At 39.9% G+C, this 26,826-nt stretch overlaps 1 protein-coding gene across 2 annotated transcripts in view; it reads right to left on the bottom strand.

Annotated features, from left to right (window-relative positions):
- The window catches only part of SLC27A6 (solute carrier family 27 member 6), a 65,752-nt gene extending 38,989 nt beyond the window's left edge, over positions 1-26,763 (bottom strand). The window contains exons 1-2 of one of the 2 annotated variants that reach the window (XM_035014043.1): positions 25,593-26,762; positions 14,279-14,482 (exon numbers count right to left, since the gene is read on the bottom strand). In XM_035014043.1, coding sequence (XP_034869934.1) covers positions 14,279-14,482; positions 25,593-26,073 — 685 coding nt within the window. In that variant the 5' untranslated portion in view covers positions 26,074-26,762. Of the gene's footprint in view, positions 1-14,278; positions 14,483-25,592 lie in introns of both variants that reach the window. The other variant, XM_035014044.1, reaches the window with a different exon arrangement.
- Positions 26,764-26,826: the final 63 nt, after the last annotated feature.

Here is a 26,826-nt window from a genome sequence, read left to right as displayed (position 1 = left end):
ACAGGAATAAGCAAATGGCAGGATCAAAAGCAAAGACCAGCGGCCATAAAGTGTGGCCTTTCTCTCTACCCCACATACAGATACGGTCCCACTTACCATTTGCCAAGGGTGGGTTACTAACATCAGAGGCTCTACAAACTTATTGCTGCACCTGATTGGACTTCATTTCTCAATTCTAGAAATTGAGACCTAAATTTCACAATGTGTTTCCCAAATTGAAGTACTTCCTTGTCATTTTCAGCTTGCCTTAGAGTCCTACAGCAAAATATACTCCCACAGTGATGTCAGCTGCAAGGCTGTGTGAGTCATTTCTTTTCTCTCCCCTCTGATACACAACTAATGGGACATGTATAACTACCTCCCCTCCAAAAGTGCCTCTGCACAACATGCAAGGCCATCCCAGAGATCCACCCATCTGTGGACGTGAATGTGGGCGAACTGGACCCCAGAGGAGGTGGCAGAGTAAGGGAAATGGTGCTGGAGTCATGACCTTGCTGGCAGAAGAGGTCAAGGGTGACGGCAGTGAGTGGTGAATCTGCCTGGCCCCATAGGCTGCAGCTGGAAAGACCAAGCTGTTCTCTCTGAGAGACCACAGTGACTGAGGGGAGGGAAAGGGAAGTGAAATAGGCAGACAAAGAGAGGTGAAGGAAAGTGACTCCTACTATCTACCCCAGGACTCAAGAGGGCCACCCATAGACCTCTAGGACCCCCCTTCTCCCCTTGCACTTGATGATTCCCCTACCAGGGCAGAGGCACACGCAAAGCCCCAGGGGCTAAGTACACACCTACCCCCTCCCACCTCAACCACCACTCTGCCTTTTTTTGTGTTCCCAGCTCCAGTAGAGAAACCAAGAATTGGTGCTATAGCGCCACCTTCTGGAAAACAAAAGGAAGGCTCCTAACTACCAATGTGTTCAACAGTTAGTATCAAAGTAAACAAAAGCTTGCCTAGGGGCACCTGGCTGGCTTAGTTGGTGGGGCATGTGACTCAGTCTACAGGTTGTGACCGAGAGCGCCAGGTGGGGTGTAGAGATTACTTAAAAATAAAATCTTAAAAAACAAACAAAAAAACCCCATGATGTCTGGTTGGTTCAGTTGGTTAAGCATCTGCCTGGGGCTCTGGTCATGATCCCAGGGTCTGAGATCTAGTCCCGCATCGGGCTCCTTCCTTGGTGGGGAGCCTGCTTCTCCCTCTGCCTGCTGTTCCCCCTGCTTGTGCTCTCTCTCTCTCTCTGACAAATAAATAAATAAAATCTTAAAAACAAAACCAAAAAACATTGCCTAAATAAGAAAGGTATTTGCTGCCTCAAATATGGTGGCAGAGGCACTTTTCATCAAACATCACGAAAAATCATGGTAATAGAGCATAACAGAAAATGACAATTTTCCATGAACCAAACCCAAAGGTATGGATACTGCAATCTAACTGATACAGAATTTAAAATAGTTATTATGAAGATATTCAATGAGCTACAAGAAAACTCAGCAAGACAATATGATGATCTCAGAGATACTATTCATGAACAGGAGTACTTTAACCAAAGAGACTGAAATTTTGAAAAAGAACCAAGCAAATTCTGGAACTGAAGAACTCAAGAAATGAGATGAAAAAATGCTTTAGGAATGCAGTGGAAATAGACCTAGATCATATGGAAGAGAGAATGAATAAGATGGAAGATAGAAGTATAGAAATGATTCAGGTGTAAGAGGAGAAAAAGCTAAGATTTTTAAAAAGTGAAGAAAACCTATGAGAACCATCTGATTCCATTAGAAAAGCCAACACAAGAATAATGGGTAGCCCAGAAGGAGATGAGAGGGAGAAGGGGGCAGAGGGAATATTTAAAGAAATAATAGTTGAGAACTTCCCATACCTCGGGAAGGAACTGGGTATAGAAGTCCATGAAGCTAACAGAACACCTTACTATTTCAATGCACAAAGATCTTTTCCAAGACACATTATATTAAAACTGACAAAAGTCAATGATAATGAAAGAATTTTGAAGTCAGCCAAGGAGAAAAAGACAGTAGCCAGCAATGGTACCCCCATTATGCTATCAGCAAATTTCTAGCAGAAACTCTACAGGCCAGGAGAGAATGGAATGACATATTCAAAATATTGGAAGATAAAAACTGCCAGCCATGAATAATCCACCTGGCAAAGTTATCCTTCAGATATGAAGCAGAAATAAAGGCTTTCCCAAGCAAACCAAAGTTGAGGGAGTTCACCACCACGAGATCTGACTTACATAAAATGTTGACAAGAGCTCTGCTGAAACAAAAAGGCAAAAGTACACAGAATTCTGATTAAGTTGATAAACAGAATTAGAATACTGTAACTCTTTTTAGAATAGTATAATAAACTCTTAACTATAACATAAAGGATAAAGGAAAATTGCATTAAAAATAACTATATCCACTACAACTTGGTAATGAAATCACAACATATAAAGAGATAATTCATGACATCAAAAATATAAGAGTTTGAGTAAAAAGATGGAACCTTTATAGGTGAATGAAGATAAATTGCTTTCAGCAGAAAAAAGAATTATTTTATCTATGAGATGTTTTATGTAAATGCTTGGTAACCACAAAGCAAAAATCTAGAGCAGAGACGTTATACGTAACAGAGGGCAAGACTGAGCAAATCAGCATGGAAAACCACCAACTTACAAAGGTAGACATAAACATAAACGGAAGGAAAAAGAAACAATAGAGACACAAAATAACCAGAAGGCAAAAGATAAATGACGCTAGTAAATCCGTGAACATCAATAATCACCCTAAATGTAAATGGTTTGTACTCACCAGTCAAAAAGCACAGAGTGGCTGCATGGATTTAAAAAAAAAAAAAAGACCCAACTATATGCTGCTTACAGGAGAATCATTTCAGCTCTGAAGACACACATAGGTTCATAATGAAAGGACAGAAGTTGATATTCCAAGCAAATGGAAACGAAAAGAAGCCAGGCAGAGCTATATTTATTTCACAAAACAGACTTCAAGCCAAATGGGTAATAAGAGAAAGGTCATTATAAAATGGTAAGGGGTCAATACATCAAGAAAATACAATGATCGTAAATATATAATGCTCTTAACACCTGAGCACCAAAATGTATTAAGCAATTAATAACAGATCTTAAGGAAGAAATACATGACAGTACAAGAATTATAGGGTACCTCACACTTGATCTTAGCCAAAAAGTTGACAAGCGATTGTAGGAAACCTCAGTACCCCACCATCAACAATGGGTAGAGCATTCAGTCAGAAAATCAACAAGGAAACACTGGAATTGAACAACATTTAGAAAAAATGGACCTAATAGACATGTACAGGACATTTCATCCAACAGCAGCAGAATACTCATTCTTCTCAAATGCACATGGAAAAATCTCCAGGGTAGATCATGCCATAAGTCACAAAACAGATCTTAGCAAATTTAGGAAGACTGAAATCATACCAACTATCTTCTCTGAACACAACGGTATGAAACTGGAAATCAGCAACAAGAGGAAAGTGAGATCTACAAATTGTGGAAGCTAAATAACACACTTCTAAACAGCAATTTGGTCAAAGAAGAAATCAAAAGGGAAATAAAAAATTATCTCAAAACAAAAGAAACTGAAAACACAACATACCAAATATTGTGGAATAGAGCAATAGCAGTTCTGAGAGGAAAGTTTATAGCTACAAATGCCTACATTAAGAAATTAGAAAGATCTCAAACAAAAAACCTAACTTTACACCTCAAGGAAATAGAAAAGAAGAAAAAAATAAGCTCAAAGTTAGCAGAAGGAAGGAAATAATAAGGATCAGAGCAGAAATAAATGAAATACAGACCAGAAAAACAATAGAAAGGATCAACAAAACTAAAAATTGGTTCTCTAAAAAGATAAACAAAATTGGCAGACCTTTAGCTAAACTAACTGAAGAGAGAAGACTCAAATAAAATCAGAAATGAAAGAGAAGACATTATAACTGACACTATAAAAATAAAAAGGATCATGAGAGACTAAGGGGAAGAATTATGTGGCAACAAATTACACAACCTAGAAGAAATGGACACGTTGCTAGAAGCACACAATGTACCAAGACTCAGGAAGAAATAGAAAATCTGAACAGACCAGTAATGAGTAAAAAGACTGAATGAAAAAAAACCAAAAACCAAACCAAAACAAAAAAGCACCAACTCCCAAAACTGAAATCTCCAGGACCAGATCCTTCACTGGAGAATTCCTCAAACAATTGAAGAATTAACACCAAGTCTTCCTCAAGCTCTTCCAAAAAACTGATGAGGAAGAAACACTTCCAAACTCATTCTACAATGTCAGCATTACTTTGATACTAAAACCAGATAAAAATACAAGAAGAAAATATAAACCAATATATCCTTAATGAAAATAGATGCAAAAATTCTCAATGACATATTAGCAAACCAAATTCTACAACATATTAAAAGCATGATACACCATGACCAAATGGGATTTATCCCTCGGATGCAAGGATGGTTCAACATATGCAAATCAATAAATGTAATATATCACATCAATAAAAGGAAAGATAAAACTCACATGATCATTTCAATAGACATAGAAAAGAAGCATCTGACTATACAACTTGTCTTATGATAAAAACCTTTAACAGACTGTGTACTAAAGGAATATACCTCAACATAATAAAGATCATATATGACAGACCCACAGTTAACATTATATTCAACAGAGAGAAATTGAAAACATTTCTTCTAAGATTAGGAACAAGGCCAGGATGTTCACTCTCACCACTCCTATTCAATACATTACTGGAAGTCCTGGCTAGAGCACTTGGGCAAGACAAAGAAATGAAAGTTATTCAAATAGGAAAGAAAGAAGTAAAATTGTCATTATTTGCTGATGATACGATTCGATATATATAGAAAATCCCAAATAATTAATCAAAAGACTATGGGAATTAACAATAGCATCAAAAACAATAAAATACTTAGGTATAAATTTATTCAAGGAAATTAAAGAATATACAATGAAAACTACAAAACTTTGCTAAAAGAAACTGAAGAAGACACAAACAGAAAGACATCCCATGTTCATGTGCTGGAAGAATTAGTATTATTAGAGTGACCATAGCACCCAAAGCTATCTACAGATTCAATGCAATCACCATCAAAATACCAAAGGCATTCTTCACAGAAATATAAGAAACAATCCGAAAAATTTGTGTGGAACCACAAAAGACCCCAAAGAGCCAAAGTAATCCTGAGGAAAAAAGAACAAAGCCAGAGGTATCAGGCTTCTGAATTTCAAACAAAGCCATAGTAATAAAATCAGTATGATACTGGCACAATAAAAATAGACACATCTACTAATAGAACAGAATGGAGAGCCCAGAATTAAACCCTGGCATATATGGTCAACTAATATTTGACAAGGGAGCCAAGAATACTCACTGCAGAAAAGATAATCTCTTCAACAAATGGTGCTGGGAATGTTAGAGAAACATACACAGAACAATGAAACTGGACCTCTATCTCACACCACAAAAAAATTAACTTGACAGAGATCAAAAGACTTAAACATAAGACCTAATCCAATTAAACTCCTAAAAGAAAATGTATGGAAGAAGGTCATTGATATCGGTCTTGGCAATGATTTTTGAACATGATATGAAAAGCACAAATGATAAAAGAAAATTTAACATATGGGATTACATCAAACTCAAAAGCTTCTGCACAGCAAAAGAAATGGCCAAATAAAAAGACAACCTATATAATGGGAGAAAATTTCTGCAAACCATATATCAGATAAGAGGTTAACATTCAGGGGTGCCTGGGTGGCTCAGTTGGTTAAGCAACTGCCTTCAGCTCAGGTCATGATCCTGGAGTCCCGGGATCGAGTCCCGCATTGGGCTCCCTGCTCGGCAGGGAGTCTGCTTCTCCCTCTGACCCTTCCCCCTCTCATGTGCTCTCTCTCTCTCTCATTCTCTCTCTCTCAAATAAATAAATAAAATCTTTAAAAATAAGAAATAAAAAAAAGAGGTTAACATTCAAAACCTATAAGTAAGTAACTCAACAACAGAAAAAAAATCCAATTAAAAATGGGGCAGAAGAATTAAATAGACATTTCTCCAAACTGTACATCAAAATGGCCAACAGACCCATGAAAAGATGTTCAACATCACTAACCACCAGGGAAATGCAAATTGAAACCACGGTGAGATAACACCTCACACCTATTAGAATGGCTACCATCAAGAAGATCAGAGACAAAAGGTGCTGGCAAGGATGCAGTCAAAGGAGAATTTTTATACATTGCTGGGGGGAATGTAAATTGGTTTAACGACTGTGGAAAACAATATGGAGGTTCTTCAAATAATTAAAAATAGATTTACCCTATGATCCAATTTTACATCTGGATATATACCTAAAGGAAATGAAAATGAGATTTCAACAAGACATCTGCACTTCCATGTTTATCACAGCATTATTCACAATAGCCAAGATATGGAAACAACCCAAATGCCCATCAATGGATAAAAAAGATGGGGTACATATACACAGTGGAATATTATTCAGCCATTCAAAAGGAAGCTATCTTCTCATTTGTTTTTGTTTTTTAGATATCCTTCCATTTGTGACAACAGGGATGGACTGTGAATGATGCTTGAGGGGCATCTGGGTGGCTCAGTCATTAAGCGTCCTTCTTCAGCTCAGGTCATGATCCCAGGGTCCTGGGATCGAGTCCCGCATTGGGTTCCCTCTTGGCGGGAAGCCTGCTTCTCCCTCTCCCATTCCCCCACTTGCGTTCCCTCTCTCTCTGTGTCTCTCTCTGTCAAATAAATAAATAAAAATCTTTAAAAAAAGAAAAGAAAAAGAAATGATGCTTGATTTTCCAACTGAGATTTGACTCACACTGGTCTTTTTATCTCCCAACATATATCTCACTCAGACAACGAGCTCCATACAAACTAAACTCCAATTTTGCTCTGGTTTCATCCTGTATTCAACAGTTTTTAGTAACCAACTTATACATCACTCAGTCAACCGGGGCTCCCTCTTACTAATAGTAGGACATCATTCCTTCTCTGATTCAACATATTCACTGATAAAAGCCAAAATTTTTATGGGGTTTTTGGTCACAGCAGCGCCCAGAGCTATGAACCACAGGCTTTAGTGCTTCCTAGACACTTTAATCCAGGTGAACCTCAAATCCACCTTGTTGCTGTACCTGCTGTGACATTTTCTGATAAGCTTTGTGCTGCATTTCTATTAAACTGGAAGACAACTGATCTCATATGCAAAGTTGGCATTATCTTGCCTTTATCCTAGCTAAAATTTATTAATTTTTTTTCAAAAGAAGTCTCTCTGGCTCTTCCTGACAGCTTGGCATCTCACAACATGGAAGTTTCTCATCATCCACATACACAGGGAATCTGTCCAAATTTTCTCATCAAAGCCACATATAAAGATTTTGGGTGAGACTAGCTCCATCCTTGGTCTTGATAATTCAATGTCTTTCTTGTCTTCATCCAGAGGATCAAACATTTATGTGTTTTCTGCTTCCAAGAAAGTTGGAAGCAGAACTTTCTGCTTCTCACCCATGGTTCTTCAGTCACTATATTCCCTACTTCCCACACTGTTCCTGATCCCATGGAAACCCAGCTTTAAAATAATTTTTCAAATGGGGTGTGGCCAAAGAAAAGGATGATTTATCTAGTTGTTTTCCATCTGTATGCTTATTTCACTCCTTCAAAGCACTTTAGTAAACTAATTAGCCATGTTTCCCTTCCTAATTTGGTTAGCTTTAAGTGATAATGAACTCATTAATTTATTATAAATCATCCAAAGTACTCAGACTTTGGGGGGGAGGTGCAGAAGGAGAGGGAGAGAGAGAATCTTAAGCCGGCTTCACGCCAGCATGGAGCCCGACCCAGGGCTTGAGCTCATGACCCTGAGATCATGATCTGCTAGAGCTGAAATCAAGAGTTGGTTGCTTGACCAATGAGCCACTCAGGCGCCCCATCCCCTAGATTTTTTGGATAAAAGAGACAACAGATATGAGATTGTCCAAGAAATGAAAGGGATCAAAGGTTGATGGAGGTTAAAGTTTGAAAGAAGGAATGAAGAAAAAGGGGAATAAAGTTTGTTAAAAGTACATTTTAGCATCCCCCTTTAAAGAGTTAGAAAGCACATTAACATTTTAAAGCTCTTGTGGAGCCCAGCAGTATGGAAGCTTTGGTATTTTTGTTAATGGTGTTTCTCAAACTTCCATGGTCATAAAGCCTCTTTTCTACACACACACACACACACATACACACACACATATATGTATTTAGGTAGACTCCACACCCAATGTGGGGCTTTAACTCACAACACTGAGATCAAGATGTGATATCAAGAGTCGGATGCTCCACCGACTAAGCGACCCAGGCATCCCACCCCTTTTTAATTTTTATTTCATCTCTTTAAAGATGAGAAGGGACATGTCATAGAAACACACTTTGAGAAATGCTCCGAAGTCTTCTGCTCTTCTAACCTTCTATGAATCCCTGGCATTGGAACTCCTCACAGGTCCAGGAGGAGGTCCAGGCATAAAGGTGGGAGGGAGGCTGTGCCCCATGAGTTGGGGATTAGAAGGGCGAAGGAGGGAGAGATGATGTAAGAGAAATCCAATCCAGAGGCAGGAATAAATAGTTTGGGGAATTCTGAGATAGTTTTGGAAAAATGAAAAATTCCATAAGGTTAAGAAAAAGGAGAGATGAAGGAAAGAGAGATATTGAGATGATGACAGTACCTGGCTTCCAGGCAAATCTCAGTGGGCAGTGACCTGATTTTCCTCCTCCCTCTCTTTCTAGGAATAGCGGAACCCATGGCTGCTCTGTCCAGGCTTAAACAGCATTCCTAGAGATTCTTGAGGCTACTTAGCCAAGCCCAGTGAGTAATAACAGAATTAGAAGTTGGCAGATAGACACATACACAGACCCTCAAGGCAACAAGAATGGATTTATAGATGAAATCAACAAGATTCTAGAAAAGCAGATGGATGGCTGTGGTAACTGACACAGTGGACCCAAGAAGCTGACACCTGAGAGGAGCCTTGAAGAAAGATGATTTGCCCCCACAGAATCCCCGAAAGGCTTAGAAATTTGATGAGCAGGTGCCCTACAGAATGGAAGATAAATATGGAACTATAAACAAGGAGCTTTATGGAAGTTCTATTTAAGAAACAATGAGGTCAAGGTCATAGAAAAGGGAATCTATATAACGCTCACCCCTTGTTCATCAAGATATCATATAACCTCCTAGGTCAGAGACAGGAATTGCATCAAAACTGATCTCACCCTTTTTTTTACACAGAGACACTGCATTTTTTCAGATGTGGGAATATACCATTTTGGTGACCTTGGGCAAACAGGGCTTGCCAGTAGTAAGAATAGCTAGGAAATGTTCAATATCAGCCCAAAGGCTTCATTACAGCCCGCCAAAAGGGCTCACGAGCAGACTCTCTATCCATCGCTCACTTTTTCAAAGCCTCACTTTCTACATCACGTCCTAACATGCACCAACGCCTTCTTCATTATCAACATCAGAAGGCTTTGCTGTATGAGAATCAAGTGACTTTTCTAACATTAAATGGCATACTAATAGAAATGATCATATTTATTACCATTACAATCAATTCAGCTCAAGGTTTTCAGTTGTAAAACACCAGTTCGTATTAGAGAGAGACGCTTTTCATAAAAAATGTCAATTAAATCTTTAAGGAGGCTGCATGCATCATGGTTTGCTACACTCTTTGATAGTGTTATCTTCATAAATCATGACATCCACTGTATGACCAATTCTGTACATGGCTCTTCTCTCATCTCCATAAGAGGACCCCAGGTTGCTTAGGATTTAAGCTAAAAGAAGATGACATTTGTATCACGTTCCTTTTTTTTTTTTTTGGATGGCCTGTACTTTTTTTTTCTTTTTTTCCTTTTTTAAATTATTATGCTCACTTTCCCTCTGTAAGATCATTCACAAACTAATTTTGGAAGAATGTCAATAAATGCTTTTGGTATTTGTTCTAAAATTCAGAAAATAAAACAAATGATAGCCAGATGGCTTCCACCATACTGGTAGAAGTTATGAGATTTATTCTCCGGAAATGATGAGCCTCCAGAAACATGAGGAAGAAGAAATGTTGAGCAAACAAGGGGAATGAGAGAAAGTTTGCTTATTCCTCTAGCTCCCTTCTACATTTTACTCGTTTTACCCTTCGAGGTGCTTATCTGAGGAATCTGAATCTACCAGTCAAAACTGAAAGATGCTGACAGTCATGAATCCCTCAACAAAATGTCCTGCATGATGAGATCAATCAGTCCACAAATTCTACTCAGGCACACACAGCTTCGAGCTAGGATCTGTTTTGGGGGTTTCTGTGTATGTTTCGGTATCTGCACTTTAAATATGAACTGACAGCCAAAGGTCACCAGCTATTTAAGGAAATCCTCTAGGATAAAGGATAGAGACCAAAATAAACCAAAAGATAAGAGGGTGCTGGCAAAAAGAGACACAAGGTGGAGAGGAGAAATTTTCAAAAAATTATCACTACTACTCTGAGAGATACAAGATAATAAATAATCAATAATACAAAAATAGCCCGCTATAAAAAAAAAGGGGGGGCATCTTCAGAGAACAGAGGTTTAGAAGATAAATCTCTCAAAAAGTGGATGAAAAATAAGAGAAGTTTATGGGATAAAAAAGATTGGAAAATTAATAACTCAGTCCAGGAGGGCCAATCTTTAAATAAAGTTTGAGTTTCGGGACGCCTGGGTGGCTCACTTGGTTAAGCAGCTGCCTTCAGCTCCGGTCATGATCCCAGTGTCCTGGGATCAAGTCCTGCATCGGGCTCCCCGCTCAGCAAGGAGCCTGCTTCTCCCTCTTCCTCTGCCTGCCACTCCTCCTGCTTGTGCTCTCTCTCTCTGACAAATAAAATAAATAAATAAAATAAATAAAAAGTTTGCATTTCAAAGACAAAAGAATGAACAAACAAACAAATACAAGAGGAGGGAATGGGTAGAAAGAAGAGCAATAAAGAAGGAAAAAGAAGGGGATGTAGAACTTTTTTTCTTTAATTTCCAAGTACCTAGAATTGCAAGATATGAGTTTCCAGACTGAAAAGGCCTACAAATTTACCAGCAAAATGGATATATAAAAGTCCCAGTACAAGTCATCACCAGGTTAGAGACTACTGAAGACTCCCAGAAGATAATAAAAATCCCCAAAAAGAAAGAGAAAAACAACACCAGCTTGCACGTCAAGGCTAAGAAATCAGAAAGAAAACGACGTCTCATCATGGGTACTGGAAGTCAGAAGACGGTACAATGTCCTCAAACCCCAGGATAAAAATTGTGTCTAAACTAGAATGCTACACAGACAAGGATAAGAGTATTTCCGGACGTGAGGACTTAGAGAATTTACCTCCTAAATACTCTTTTTTTTTTTTTTTAAGATTTATTTATTTTAAAGAAACAGAGAGAGAAAGAGTGAGAGAGCGAGAGAGAGAGAGAGGGCGCGTGCACACAAGCATGGGGAGGGGCAGAGGGAGAGAGAGAAAATCTCCAGCAGACTCCCCCCTAAGCATGGAACCTGCCATGGGGTTTTATCTCATGACCTTGAGATCATGACCTGAGCCAAAATCGAGTCTGATGAGTCTGATGCTCAACTGACGGAGCCACCCAAGAGCTCCCCTCCTAAATACTTTTTAGCAGACAGCTAGCTACTACTGAAAGCAGTGCAGTGATAAAATGAAAACGAAACTGAGGAAACTAATTTAGGATCTAGGAATTACGGGATCAGAAAAAGGAAAGAACTGAAGGGAATTCCCAGGACAATGGTGAAAAATAAACCCAGGACAGCCAGAGAGCGAGGGGTTGACAGTGAAATCATGGGGAGGCTCCGGGAAAAAGGCGGCCAAGAACAAGGCTTGACAATATACAGACTATCTTATCAATATCAAAGGTGAGTTATCTTTTTGACAAAGGGGCGAGTACGAACCAGCAATAGGCGTATAGAAAACTAAGCAAGCAAGCAAACAAATAAAAACAGTGGTTAATTCCAGGTTGAGGGGAATTTTACATGGAAGGCAATAATAGTGTTTACTAAATTGCGATAACTGATACCAATCCAGTCAAATTTCAAGACGACGCGATATTAGTGTGACGGGGAAAGAAAGTATCTGCACCAGAGAGAAAGAAATGAATGGAGAGAGAGAGTGGTTGGTGAGAGAAGACAAATCCTCATTTCCACCATGGAAAATCAGTAGATAATTTTCAGTAAGCATCTATTAAGTATCCAGTAAGATACACATTCCATGCAGAGAAATGGAGGTGATTCCAAAAAGAAAGATCTAAAAATACTGAATGTAGTTGGTTTGGAGAAGGAGAAAAGCAGGGTACTTTTCTCTAAAATTTCTAAAACTATTAGAATTTTTCATCTCTGTGCTATATAACTTTAACATAAATATCAAATAAAATAAAAATCAGTAGTGCTTTTGCTTCTGGCCTGTTATATAAATGCATAGAACAATCTGGTTTCAATCTTGGAAAACAAAAGCTAGTAGCTCTGGGGGCACCTGGGTGGCTCAGTCAATTGAGCGACTGCTTTCGGCTCAGGTCATGATCCCAGGGTCCTGGGGTCGAGCCCCACATCGGGCTCCCTGCTCAGCGGGAAGCCTGTTTCTCCCTCTCCCACTCCCCCTGCTTGTGTTCCCTCTCTCACTGTGTCTCTCTCTGTCAAATAAATAAATAAAATCTTAAAAAAAAAAAAAAAAAGCTAGTAGCTCTGGCTTGTTATTTTTTATTTTTTTATTTTTTGAGAGAGAGAGAGAGTATGTGCAAGTGAGCAGGAGGGGCAGAAGGAGAGGGAGAGAAAATCTTAAGCAGGTTCCATGTTCAGTGCAGAGCCTGATGAGGGGCTCAATGTCATGACCCTGAGATCATGGCCTGAGCCAAAATCAAGAGTTGGACACTCCACTAACAGCCATCCAGGGCCCCACCCCCACCCCCCCGCTGCCTGTTCTCTTTGGGCCAAGGGTGGGGAGTGGTGAAGAATGTTTGGAAGACCAATCACTTTCTATTTTTCACAAGAAAACAGCCATACGGATAAATTGGTTAAATACCTTCCGTTGAAAGTTTTCAAAGCATATCATTTCTGAAATTTCATTGTCTCTTTCAAAGTCCAAAGTCAGACTGAATGTATGCTGACAACTTGAGACACATTAGCACTTTCCAGTTCATTTAACAAAGCTGTTCTAGACAATGTCAAAAGTATAGTCTACTCTCCAATCTAAAAGAGATCATTGTTAGACTCTAAATAGTAAATAAAAAAGAGACAGACACACACACACAGAAAGAGAAGAGAACACGAGAAAGGTAAGAAAACTTTACTGATGCAATAGTAGTTTGCTTACAATACCACCTGTGCCTAGGAAATTAGTTAACAGAATATTTTTCATTTCTCTAATTCAAACCCCCAGTCATCTTCACATTAATGACAAAAGCTTATTTAGCCTACCATAAATACCATTCACCTTTTCCTAAGAGTCAGTCAGGTTTACCATTTCTTTTGAATTCTTAGGCAGTTTAATTATTCTTTTTATTTTGGGGTGTTACGATTTTTTTACCTACAAAAAGGGAGGGGGGATGTTTAGTTACTTGATTCTATTTTGCATCTTCTCCCAACCCCCCACTGCTTTCAAGACTTCCTGTTTGTCACACATTCCAATCTCCCTAAGGAAAAGCCCGAGAGCCTGCTACCTGTGCTTAAACTACAGCTATAGCTGGATTGTATTTAGGATTTAAGAGGGTACACAAGAACACAGAAGACTGTCTTAAAGTAGACCGATGGATTTTTTGATCCAGGAAGATAATTAGTAAACTAATCTCTTCATTTTATATATCAGGAATCTTAAGGAACAGAGAAGTCAGCAGCTATCTTGCCAAAGAAGTTGGCCAAATTTCACACTCTGAGCAACTGGGCCATATCAAGGTCTGCACTCAGTCCAAGGTCTTCAATGACACTTGAAGAAAATCTTTCTAAATGAGACAATGGCCAAGTGAACATGGGAACTTGCCAAGTTGCGGTGAGAGCAAAGTCATCCAAGTTTGAGAGTTCTAAGATCTAAGAACCTTGGGACTTCTTGGATGCGTGCTTGCTCAGATGTTTGGTGAGACCCATGGTGACTGCTGTTGCTTGGAAATATGCTGCATTCTTTTCAATTCTCGACAAGAAATGGATCCTACCTGTTGTTCCAGAGGTAAAAATATAAAGATGAGGAGACTTGAGGCTTAAAGCCACATGGAGGCTGTGAGGCATGGGCTTGTCAGACGCTGTGCCCAGTTTTTCTTTGAGTGAGGTTACGCCTTGTGGAACAGAATCGTTCATCCCCCAAACAGTGATACCTTCTGGGAGGCTCGGAAGGATTTCTTCTACAGTTCCAAGCAGATCTAAAAACCAGAGGTTTAGGAAGAGATAAATAAAACAGGAATCTCAAACCATTAACTTGTGTTTTCTTTTCTCTGTTGGAACAGGGATAAAATGTCACTACGATGCTGACTTCCTCTTCATTGGGATGATTGATATCATAGCCATTTTACCATTCCGATTCAACGTGACCAACTGGAAGGGAAATCTGGTTACCACCTGATTTAATAAATGCAAATAGGCTGATTCAAATTGAATTCTGGAGACACCATGATTCAGATTATGGCTTTTCCCCCCCCAATGTTTTAATGAAATTCTATTTTTATATTCTACTTTAAATCTGTGCTCAGGATACCACAGTAAACATTTTCATTGAAATATACCTCGGTAGCTCATTATTCCACAAAGCCATCTGTGTGTCACTGTTTAATTCTACTATAATGCAATATGTTCGGGAAACTCTACTGACCCCTCCAGAGTCATGAGATCATTATGGTTTAGGGACCGTTTCAGAGCCAAAAGTTAAGTGAGGAAATTTAGAGATGCCCTTTTCTCTGGATCAGGATAACCAAAGGTGAAAGTCTTTGAAAGCAAAAGGAGGAAATGAATGCCTTCCTCAACAGGCAGGAAGGTCCCAGTGCCCAGCAAGGTGCAACAATGGCAGGTGGGAGCAGGCTGAAGAGAGCACAATCTCCATCGGCAGCAGTGGGACCCAAGGCCCACCTAGAACCAATGCCAAGCAACAAGGAAAGCAAGAAGTAGAAAAGCCTGAAACACTGGTGTCTTCAGGCCTGAAGAACTTGAGAGTCTCACAAGACCAAGGGTCAGGGCTGCAATTCAGGTTTCAGAAAGGAAAAAAGGATACAACTCCCAGGAAGCCTCTACTGTACAGAAAACAAAAGAACACTTAGAGAGGAGAGGCTATGTTGCATTAATTTGGGAGACTACACCCAACCTTCTTACTTAATTTGGTCATTAATGTAGAAGAAAACGTCATTTGCTCAGGAGGAGCTGGGGTAGAGAAGAAGAGAGGCAGAAGGTGGGCGTGAGTCCCTGAGGAGGAAATATTTATTAAGGTACCCAGCACTATGTAGGACATAAAGGAAGCAGAGCATCAACATTCCCAGAGAGTCTTTTGTATAAGCCAGTGAGGCCTCATATTTTTTTCTAGAGTAAAGACACAGTTATTTATAGTTTTTAAATACCTTTAAAATTTAACACTTCCCTACTTTAATATGGATCTCTAACACGGAAGTTTGACACTTATATTCCACAAAGGTGCTCTAATTTTAGTTTGGTATTCCTATAAAACGTCATACTTGTTTAAGATATAAGGGATTTCTGAGTGCAACGTTATTTATCTTAAACTCTACCTTAACGTCCTTAGAGATATTAAGCAGTAATATCCCACTGGCCTTTGGAGTTAATGTGAGGCATGTCAAAGAGTACCAGCAACTGCCAGAAGCTAGGAAGAGGCAAAGGAAGACTTTTTCCTAAATCCTTTAGAGGGAGCATGGCCCAGCAGACACTTTTATTTTGGACTTCTAGCTCCCAGAACGGCGAGGGAATAAATTTCTTTTGTTTTAAGCAACCCAGTTTGCGAGAGTTTATTATAGCAGCCCTGGAAAAAGAATACACCAAGTCACAAGTTGGTGGACAGAACTGTTATTCTAACCTGTGGCTAATTATCCCTAAAATCTATACATTACCTCATAAAAGAAATCAATTATAAAAAATAATGTTATTAAATGTAAAATATACCCTGGTAAAAAGCTCAAGTACATGTAAATATGAGCCTTTCCATCCAATTATATTTTTTTCTAAATTTTTTAACACAACTTCAAAAATAATTACAAGATATATTCTGCTTTGAAGCTGAACTCGGTGTTCTGCATTAAACATTTTTTTTGGAAATGGAAATCAGTATCTGGTAACCTCAAAAAGCCATCTGTCAGCCACTATTTAGTTCTACTGTAATATAATACATTTGAGAAAAACTCATGATTTAGTTCCTCAAAATCTATAATCCAGACTGATCACAAAGAAACAGCAAGAGAAACATGTCAAATTAGACCAAGTAGTTCACAAATGAAACCTGTAATACAACTAAGGAAACCCACAAAATGATAAGGAGTTCATATGCAGGGGGTAGGGAGGCCGACTGGGACTTGAACTTTTTTGAATTAATTTTTATTTCTGTCACAAATCCACATAAAATAAACTGTAAGAGTCCAGAGTTTCACTGAGCATACACAGCATGCTGCTAGCTACAGATTGCTTCGGTAAGAAGTGAAAAATCACAGGGAATGCTGGGGGAAGAATAAGCCACAAATATATGAAAAAAACCAGGACAAACAAATGATCGAGACTTTCTATTTTCTTTTAATTTCGTGTTGTTGTTGTTTTTGAGAGAGAGAGTGTAGGGGTGGGGTGGGGAATGGTGCGGGGGAGGGGCAGAGGGAGAGAGAATCTTAAGCAGGCTCCATGCCCAGCTCAGAGCCCGAGGCAGGACCCAACCTCACAACTCTGAGATCAGGACCTGAGCTGAAATCAAAAGTCAGATGCTTAACCCACTGAGCCACCCAGGTGCCCCAATCTTGTTTTAATGACTCTTTCTGGCAATTTGAATGTGTAAGTACAAGTCTCTGAGTTGACTCATTTCATTATCTTAATTTCAAATCTCTCGTCTGGAATTGTAAATTAACAGCATAAACTTATAAAATGTTTGTAATGATCTGTAAGTCTAAGTAGGCAAAATAAGTGCAAAGAAAGTTACCATATGAGTAATTGTGGCTCCATATCTTTTTTGGAATTGTAGAGTCTAAAGAAACACTCAACGTTTACAAAGAGTGGGATGAGTTTTAGAAGAGAAAGGAAGTGAGCAGGTTCCTAAGAATTAGAGGAAATAAAATTTAGTTCCCTTCAAAGGTTAAAATTAAATTGACTTAGCTGAGACATTCAGAATTCTACAGAATTTTATTAAATTATTTCTTCAACAGTCGTAGGTAATGTGGTTGAGGATAACGAAAATTGAAATAAAAATCTGAAAAGTCTTGTAGAGGATAAAAAAATGACGATTTATTTATCACTGTCAGTATTCCTTAACAAAATGAAAAGGTTCAGTGTCATTTTGAAAGTAAACTCTGAATAGTAAGTCCTGATGCAAAATAGCACGTTTTTATATACCTCGAGGACACCTGGCTATGTTTCATGAAGATTTACTCTTCAGTGAAGGGTACTACCATCGAAACCTGTTGAACTATAAGCCCTCAAATGAATGACGTGTGTCCTAATCCATACCTCCGCTCACTGCCCCTGGCGCACACACACTGTGGGTGCTGGAGGGAGATCTGGGTATGGAATTGAGCTCTGCCCATGGGATCCCCTGGAGATGCAGGTCTTGATAGAAAACCGCTATAAGAAAATGCAACACCTGAGGGCGCCTGGGTGGCTCAGATGGTTAAGCGTCTGCCTTCGGCTCAGGTCATGATCCCAGAGTCCTGGGATCGAGTCCCGCATTGGGCTCCCTAATCTGCGGGGAGCCTGCTTCTCCCTCTGACCCTCTACCCTCTCATACTGTTTCTCTCTTGCTCGCTCTCTAAAAAAAAAACAAATAAATAAATAAAATCTTAAAAAAAAAAAAAGAAAAGAAAATGCGACACCTGAATATTTTATGACCTTGAGCAAAGTCTACCTCACAGCACAAGGCTGTATGATGTAGAAGGCTTTCACAGCAATAGGGTCCTTTTAAGAAACTCATACTATTTCTCAAATATGCAAGGCACTTCATTAAGTAGTGCTGCAAGCATTAAAATGGGTACATTAGAGGGCTGCCTGGGTGGCTCAGTCAGTTAAGCATCTGACTTCAGCTCAGGTCATCATCTCGGGGTCCTGGGATGGAGCCCTGGAATCAAGCCTCAAGTTGGGAGTTGGGCTCCCTGCTGTGCAGGGAGTGTGCTTCTCCCTCCCTCATTCCCTCTGCCCCTCCCCCGCTTTCTCTCTCTCAAATAGATAAATGAAATCTTTAGAAAAACAGGTAAATTATGATCTCTGCTCATGATCCTTCAGCTCTTTTTGTACCAATTAATTTGTTTCTACATCATCTTGTCTCTTATTCACATTACTGACACTATAAGGACAAGGAGTAAAATTTAACATATCCCTCTACTATGCCATTAGTATGAATTATGTTATTCATCCTGCATTAAAAGCTCTTAAAGTTATCTTATTTTACATAAAACAAGCTAATGCTTCAAAGGAATAGCTTATAGTTCTTAATACACTGGCAAACACTGAAACTTTTAGGCATGAAGACAACTTATATGGAATTCCAGGACAAATGGTTACCTTGAGCTTTCCACATTCCAAAGCAATATTCACACAGAATCCAAAGTGAAATTATAGGTCTCACTTCATGCTTATAAATACCCTCCTACTACTTAGAGCCACTCAACAGGTTTTCCATAGAAAGCATGGGCAGGCTCTAACAAAATTGATGCTTAAGTATGCAATATCCTAAGGCAATTCATATCAGGCCAGAAACTCATCTCACCATGAATAATGTGCCAGCTAGTCTAACAAATATTAGTTTATTAATAATCATAATAATCCTAGGAAGTGCACAGAAGCACAAGTCTTTTCGATTGTGATAACATAGAAATGATTTTATTAGCTGCCCTGAATATATGCAAACAAGTTTGTAAGTGGGCTTATGTGTTTTCACGCTCAGCTGTCCCTACGTTTTGAGGGACAGAGAGCATATTTATTATGGGTAAAATTGTTCAAGAAAGTAAAAAGTAGAACACTTCATTTGATTTTATTTCCAGCACATCTCCCATTGCCAATGAATAATTATTACCCAAATGGGACCACAACGCCATGATGTATTTGGCTTGCTATTTTTCAATGACAAAGTAGTAAAAACTAGTAAATGCACGGAAGAGCTCTCTAGACACAGACTAATCAGTAAGTAAACTATAAATTGGCAAAAAGGCAATTCCAAGGTAATATATCTACAAGATTCATACGCCATCAGAGTTATTTTCCACATTCCTTTCTGGTTATAAGTGGAAGAATCCTCCTTTTCTCGGCCAGAGAAGAGCTAACCATCTGGCTCCTAACTTCTCTGACACCATTCCAGCTCTAGCTCCTGAGGGTTGGGAAGTAGATATGGTCACAATGCTACGGGGGAGGACAGAACAGCTGCTTAAAACCAGTTCGCTTGGGTCCCGGGCCATGTGCCTGGATCTGCCTCCTGATGGCCATCTGCCCATAGCAAAGGCAGACACTTTTACTTTGCATATATGTCTCTGCTTCTATGCAATTAAAAATAATTATGGCAACCATTTATTGAATATATACTATGGTCCAGGCACCCTGTCGTGTTCCTTACATTTAATTTGCACAAGACCCACTGATACTCATTGATCATCTGCTATGTGTTAGCAGTCAGTTAACGTCAGAGTTAGGGTTTAAGCCCATGTTTGCCTGACTCCAAGATGTGTATTTCTCCCACTTAGCCCTGACACATCTCTGAGTAGGCACAATCTCCTTTTAAATAGTTTTTGCTCCTGCCAGCATTCAAACATCATTCCCTTAGAGTGAACACATGTTCAGCAGATAATGTAAATAAGAACCCCAGTCAGTGTCCCCATGATCAGAAAAGAAAAAAACCACACGTGTATCAGTGCTTAGAACACTGTCTTTTCCAGCTAGGGAATCATGAAGCCACTTAACCTTCCTATTGAAATGAGCAATTTTCTTTTGGGATGGAGGTCATCTTTGACTGAGCTGAGTCTAAAATGGAAAATAAAAATGCAAAACAGCCATTCATTCTACTAAATATAAGTAAAAATACAAAAATGTCCTAAGAATGAAAATAGATGTGAGGTTATCACAATATCTGGGTTAAATAATAAAAGTTTACATGAGCCATGTTTCTTATCTATCTGAATACATATTCCTTTCTATAAAACTTAAAGGTTTTTTATTTTTCCTCTAACCCTTCCTCTTGGTCTTTAAAAAGTAGATGCCTTTATGGCTGAAAGTCATTTGGAGAATTATAATGGCACATTTGCCCTGCACAGTCTGAATGCAACAGTTCAGGAAAACTAACAGGGCAAATCTGCATGCCTTACTATAAATTATTAGAGCCGTTTCTTATGAACAGGAACACAAAACCCTTCCAAACATGTTGATACCATTGAATCCAAAGTAAGAGTTCAGGGTAATATTAATATATATTTTTTAGTTATACACTTAGAGTAATTTTTGTATATTAAGAAAGGAGAAAGTACAAAATACATACATGCAAATAAATCCGAAACTCTGGAGATGCTTAGTGTATCTAAAGCGCTTCGTACTTATGGGGAGTCATGATTCTAACAATTAGCAACATTCATATAAAATAACACAACAAAGAAATTCCACTGATACATCTACTATCAAAATCAGTTACCAAATGGACAGCAGAGGGACAATTTATTAGCAAAAATATGCAAGTAAATAAGAAGTTACGGAGTATCCATATGTACCTCGTACTTTTTCATGAGGTCATTCATTCATACTGGCAATAAATATTTGTTGAGCATCTCCTTTGTGCTAAGTTCTGAGAATTTAGCAGTGAACAAAACAAACTTCCTCCACTCAAAGAGCTTATTATATCCTTGTTCTGGGCCTGGTCCTGAGTCCGCACAAATAATGACTAGAACTTGACCATTCTACTGGGTCGCTGTGAATAGTCATACCACACCTGAGGCAGGAGCGGTTAGTGGAAAAGGTACTGAAAGGAAGTAGGTGGATAGATGGAAGGTGAGAGACAGGGAAGGAAAGGGGGTGGGGAGCAGGAAGGGATGGGGAAAGGAAAGGAAAAGATGGCGATGGGGGAAAGAACAGGAGCAGAAGGACAAAGACAAAGGTGTACCCAGCAGGTTTTCACATCAGAAAATCCCAGCTCCAAACTGTACATTACTTCTTCTACATGTGTAAGCTTGAGGAGATGGTTTGCCCGCTCTAAACCATGGTTTCCCTCCCTTTAAAACAAGGCTATGGCTGTAATGAGAGTCACATAAGATAATATACATATAAACAATTTGTAATTCATAAAGTACTTTAGAAATGGAAGAGGTTATTATTATTTATTGTTAACATTATTATTATTATTATTGCTAAATGGGTCAAAGAATATAATTACATAGACTTTTTTTTTTTTTAAGATTTTATTTATTTATTTGACAGAGAGAGACACAGCGAGAGAGGGAACACAAGCAGGGGGAGTGGGAGAGGGAGAAGCAGGCTCCCCGCAGAGCAGGGAGCCCGACGCGGGACTCGATCCCAGGACCCTGGGATCATGACCTGAGCTGAAGGCAGTCGCTTAACCAACTGAGCCACCCAGGTGCCCTACATAGACTTTTTAAAGTGATATCCAAGCATCCCAACATTTTCCTGTTTATTCTAAGTAAAGAGAATAGCATATAGAGGTAGATGATAATCTTGGTCACAGGCACCATTAGTAATAATCGAAGTTGAAATATTGGGAGGAAAGGACTAGGTTTAACCTAAGACTATTTAATTTTCAATAAGCATTGAAATTTCCAGGGAAATCTGAAATGCCATTTAATACATCTTCAAAACCACATTATACAGATAGGAAACTTCCTGGCAAGTATTTTTGAATCTTCAGACTGTGAGAGAAAGGAGTAAGAGTTTTAAAAACATTTAATTTTTTTCTAGTTATCTGTATATGAAAAACCTGGTATCTTAATATTAGCAACCTTTATTTTAGTATTTTTATAAAACTGGAATGCATATCTTTTCCTAGTTATATCAAAAGGGGACTGACCAGCCTCAGAAACAACTGGGCTATATAGTACAACACAGTCTTGTATCAGAGATGAGCTTTTGAATCTTTGCTCTGCAAACTAAGTTGTTCTCAGTGAATGTCTTTCCCTCTGCTGCCAATATATAGTTCTGTACCTGCCTCTTGGAATCACTGAGAGTATCTTTTACATAATCAGCCTTGAGTAAAGGGCAACTGTTAATATTTTTGTTAATGACAGTAACAATTTGCCCGGGAGATTAGTTGACATCTTTTCCTTTGACTTATTCCTGAAGACAGAATTATAAGACATTATCTGGGGACTCCTGGGTGGCTTAGCTTGAAATCCACTTGATTTCAGCTCAGCTCATGATCTCAGGGTCCTGACATGGAGCCTGGCTTTGGGTCCCAGGCTCAGCAGGGAGTCTGCTTGAGATTCTCTCTCTCTGCCCCTCCCCCTGCTCACTCTTTCCCTCTAAATAAATAAATAAATAAATAAATAAATAAATAAATAAATAAAATCTTAAAAAAAAAAAAAGGCATTATCTGGCCTGCCTATAAAACCTGTTTGAAATCGGTTCTATATAACTTCTGGAAAATAAAATGTTGTTAAAACATACCAAAGTAAGGTGCTTGAGGTCCTATACCAAACTACTTACCAGCCTTTCTTATAGCTAACACCAAATTAGATTGTAGCAGCAAAATCCAAGCAAGTTTCCTTATTAAAAGCCTCAGATGACTTTATAATAATAATAATAGCAATTATTTCAATTCACTACAGCTCCAGTTAGTACATACCAGGCACTCAGCTAGTCACTTTACAAAAGCTACCTCATTTAATCTCAGAATTACATTGTGAAGTAGATTGGTTTTGTCACCATTTTACAACTAAGTAAAATGAGACCCAGGGCAACTGATGACCTTTTCCTCAATGACAGAGCTAAGAACTGGTAGACCATAATTGAAATCCAAATCTGTCTGGGTTATCTCCATCTAAACCCTTTGACTCATTTCTTTCTCAGTACACTTTCCCCGGGGATATAATGGTTTAATGATGATACATCTCCATTAGAAACACTCCATGAGACTCTAAGACCTCTAAAATTTAAAGCTCTAAAAACTGCATGTATATATTGTTCACTAATTTGACTCAAGATGCCAAGAATACAGTATTTCAGGCTAAGAGCTTCAAATACAGAAAAGTCCCTGTGATAAGCCACATCCTACCAAAAAACAAACAATAACAAAACAAACAAAACAAACAAAAAATACACAACCCAGTAATTACATAAAATACAATTGTCCCATCTTTGAAAAACATATGTAATTTATATATTCTAAAGATATGCTAAAAAGAACTGTTAATAAGATTTAAGGTTGGTTTCTCCACCTATCTATTACTAAGCATATTGACTAAATGGTTTTGGCTTAAAACTCCAGCATCCCAAATCGGCTTTTATATATAAAAATTCACTGTTGGTGTAAAAGTCAAAAACAAGGAAACAATGCAATTTAGTTATTGGCAAGCAAAGCAAGACTTTGGCACAAGTAGAACTGCAAAATTAATTGTTCCTAATTAGGCAACCACTCAGTCAAGAGCCAAGTTTGACTGTTCTTTGCTGAGAGGTAACCAGCCCTATACACTCTCAGAGGAATCCCTCAGGAGACTGGCTATAGGATGTTTCTCAGGTTGGCTTCAATAACATGGCCACTGAAATCTTTTTAGGGATACCCTGGCCCTCTTAGTTTGCTCTTGTAAAAGGAATTTATGGCTTTATCAATTTTTAGCACAACCAAATTTCGATTTGCTCTAGAAACTGCTATCTGAATTAGATTGAGCAATAAAATGTTGGAATATATCCAGAGATGAATGGTATTTTTTTCTGCTGCATTCACATTTATCACTTGCCCCTGTTCACCACGATGTCAAAATTCTGTATGACTCATTTATCCTACTTATTGTTACAGTTCAGAGGAAGTTCATCACACTAGTTAACCTCGTTCCAAGATAAGGGATTGAATTTCAGTCTTGGAGGATATGACTACTGAATGAAAAAAAAAAAGGAACAAAAAATAGACAAGAGAGACTATTCAGCTTCTCCACTCCTTTAGATTAAACAAGATAAAATCAGTGCTTGAGTGTAAACATTTTGCTACTTTCTCAGGTCACAACTTGAGCTGGAAGGACAAGGGGAATGAGCAGAAATGAAAGTCTTGAAAAACTAACTTTTGTACTATATATCCCTAACCCATTATTGTGTGATATGCAAGTGTTATAGGATAAAGGTTACTTGTAAAGTTCTACACTTCCGAGATCACTAATGTATAAACGTAGATAATTTTTCATAATTGCTCTATAAATCTAAAAACTCTATATGAGGTGTCAGTGTGTATCTCTTAGTCTAAACTACTTAAGTACTTTCACTAAGGCCCTTGCTGTGGATCCTCCTCATCCTCCACCTGCCTCTCCTCGTGCAAAAAAAAATATGCACAAATCCATTAGATTACACCAAATAAGTATCACTGGTCATACTTCAATTCCACTTGGTTGTGCGACCCATCTTCCTAGGTTCTTTGTTAATTAGTATCAACCAAAACCTTTCCCTTGTAGTTCTGTGTCAACATGTGCATCCAAAGCCTAACTTCAAGGGAGGAGGGAGAAGACTAGAACCTACTGACAGGGGGAAAAAAAAAAAAAAAAAAGATGACAGACAGGGCTGGGGTAAGAGAGAGAGTCTGCCAAGTCTGCCAAGAGCCCGCCCACTGGCTAGGAGATGGGAACCCAAACTTGCTAGGCAAATCCTAGCTTGCAAGCAGTGCAAAATAAAAGCAGACATGAAGATAAGAATTCATGCAATTCAGATTAAATATATTTGTTCTTCAAATGTAGTCAACCTTGATAGTGTTACTATTAGGGGCAGGTAGGTATTCTGCCATGAAATCAAGATACCTTTCCTACTCATCAAATAATTTTGTCAGATGGGACAAAATTTTAAAACATACCAAGTTCTATCTCTCTGTGTTCTTACATTCACTGAAGACATCAATAACCATAAAACTGCCCCCTCTCCCCAAAACAGTAAGAAGCAGAGGATTCAGAAAAGTTTTTAAACTTGTCTTGGTATTTACTCATCTACAACAGAGAAAGTGGTGGAAATGGGAGAGGGAGAATTAAACCACGAGTCACAGAACTGTAAAACTGTTTTGTATCCTTACTATGCACACTTCATCACATACCCAAAGTATTAATTGTGAACTGTTCTAACAAAAAAGGGCGGCGGGGGGGGGGGTTGGGTGACCCTCACCCGGTACTTTACCTGCGCCTACCACGAGGGCCCTGGGCTCACAGCTGCGGATACAGTGCAGAAGGGAGTTGGAGCGAACGTTGGAATTGAGGAAGGCCACCACGCAGCCCAGCTTGGCCAAGCCGAACCACACGTGGACGAAGTCAGGCTCGTTGCTCATCAGCAGAGCCACGGTGTCCCCCCTTTTCAGCGTGGAATGGTTCAGGAAGACGTGGGCCACCCTGCTACTCCTTTTGTCCACATCCTGATAGGTGTGGATGTCTCCCTCATAGATGATGAAAGGTTTCTGGGGCTGCTTCTTGGCGAGACTCAGGAATTTATCCAGGACAGTGAACAGCTCCCCTTTGAGTACGTACATCTCCAACCGAATTCCATAACGTACCACCTTCAGCAGGTACCAGAAATCGTCCCAGAAGTAAGGGAACGCGAGTTTCTGCAAGAAATGCAGGAAGACTAGTCCAGCCGCTAGTCCTGCTAACCATGACAGCAGCATGGGGGCCACCGGCACAGAAGGCAGCTGGGATCCCAGCCCTTCTCCCCAGGTGCAGCTCTCCGCAGAGACCGCAGGTCCTCGGGGCCTCAGGCGGGCACCTGCAGTTCGCGCCACCGTTTCCGGGAGGGAGAGGGTAATCTTGAGAAACAGAATCAGAAGGGTGCGCAGAAGAAGTCGCTCCAACGGATGCTGGGCATAAGGCTTGGGTCACCTGGCGGATGAGGGGAGGGCGCGCGAAATCAACGCGGGCACTCGCAGGGTCCTCGGAACCTAGGAGCCCGGCTCAGCGCCCCTGCCTGGCAAGAGCCCCAACTGCGGCCCGCGCCCTGAGGGGTCCTCCGGCCCCCTCCCGCCCTCTCCCCGCAGGCTGGGGCAGTCCCCGGAGCCTCTGCGGCCCGCAACAAAGCCCACCACCCTCCGGAGAACTACGTCCAGGGGCAGATGCTTTCCTTCTGGGGACAGGCTTTCCGGCGGCTGCAACTCGGAGGCTGAACTCGAGCCTGGAGACGCTGGGGTGGCGGCGGCTGAGAAAGGCAGCGACTTCCCCTCCTAACCCACCAGAAACCGCGCGGGGTGTCTGGGCCACGCCTGGGTCGGGGCTGCCCCACGTCCAGTGAGATCCGGGTCGGAGCCCCGCCCCGGCTCCGCCCCGCGCCGCGGCCCGGCGCCCCGCAGCTCCCCTGGGACGCACCACGCACCGGGTCCCGGCCGAGCGCTCCCCGGTGACCCCCGCGCCCGCCCGGAGTGGCTGCC

This window comes from Mirounga leonina, unplaced genomic scaffold (genome assembly GCF_011800145.1).
Source record: "Mirounga leonina isolate KUSES-001 unplaced genomic scaffold, KU_Mleo_1.0 Mir_168, whole genome shotgun sequence".
Taxonomy (NCBI): domain Eukaryota; kingdom Metazoa; phylum Chordata; class Mammalia; order Carnivora; family Phocidae; genus Mirounga; species Mirounga leonina.
Note: the sequence above shows the minus strand (reverse complement) of the source record. Positions and strands in the feature narration are given on the sequence as shown.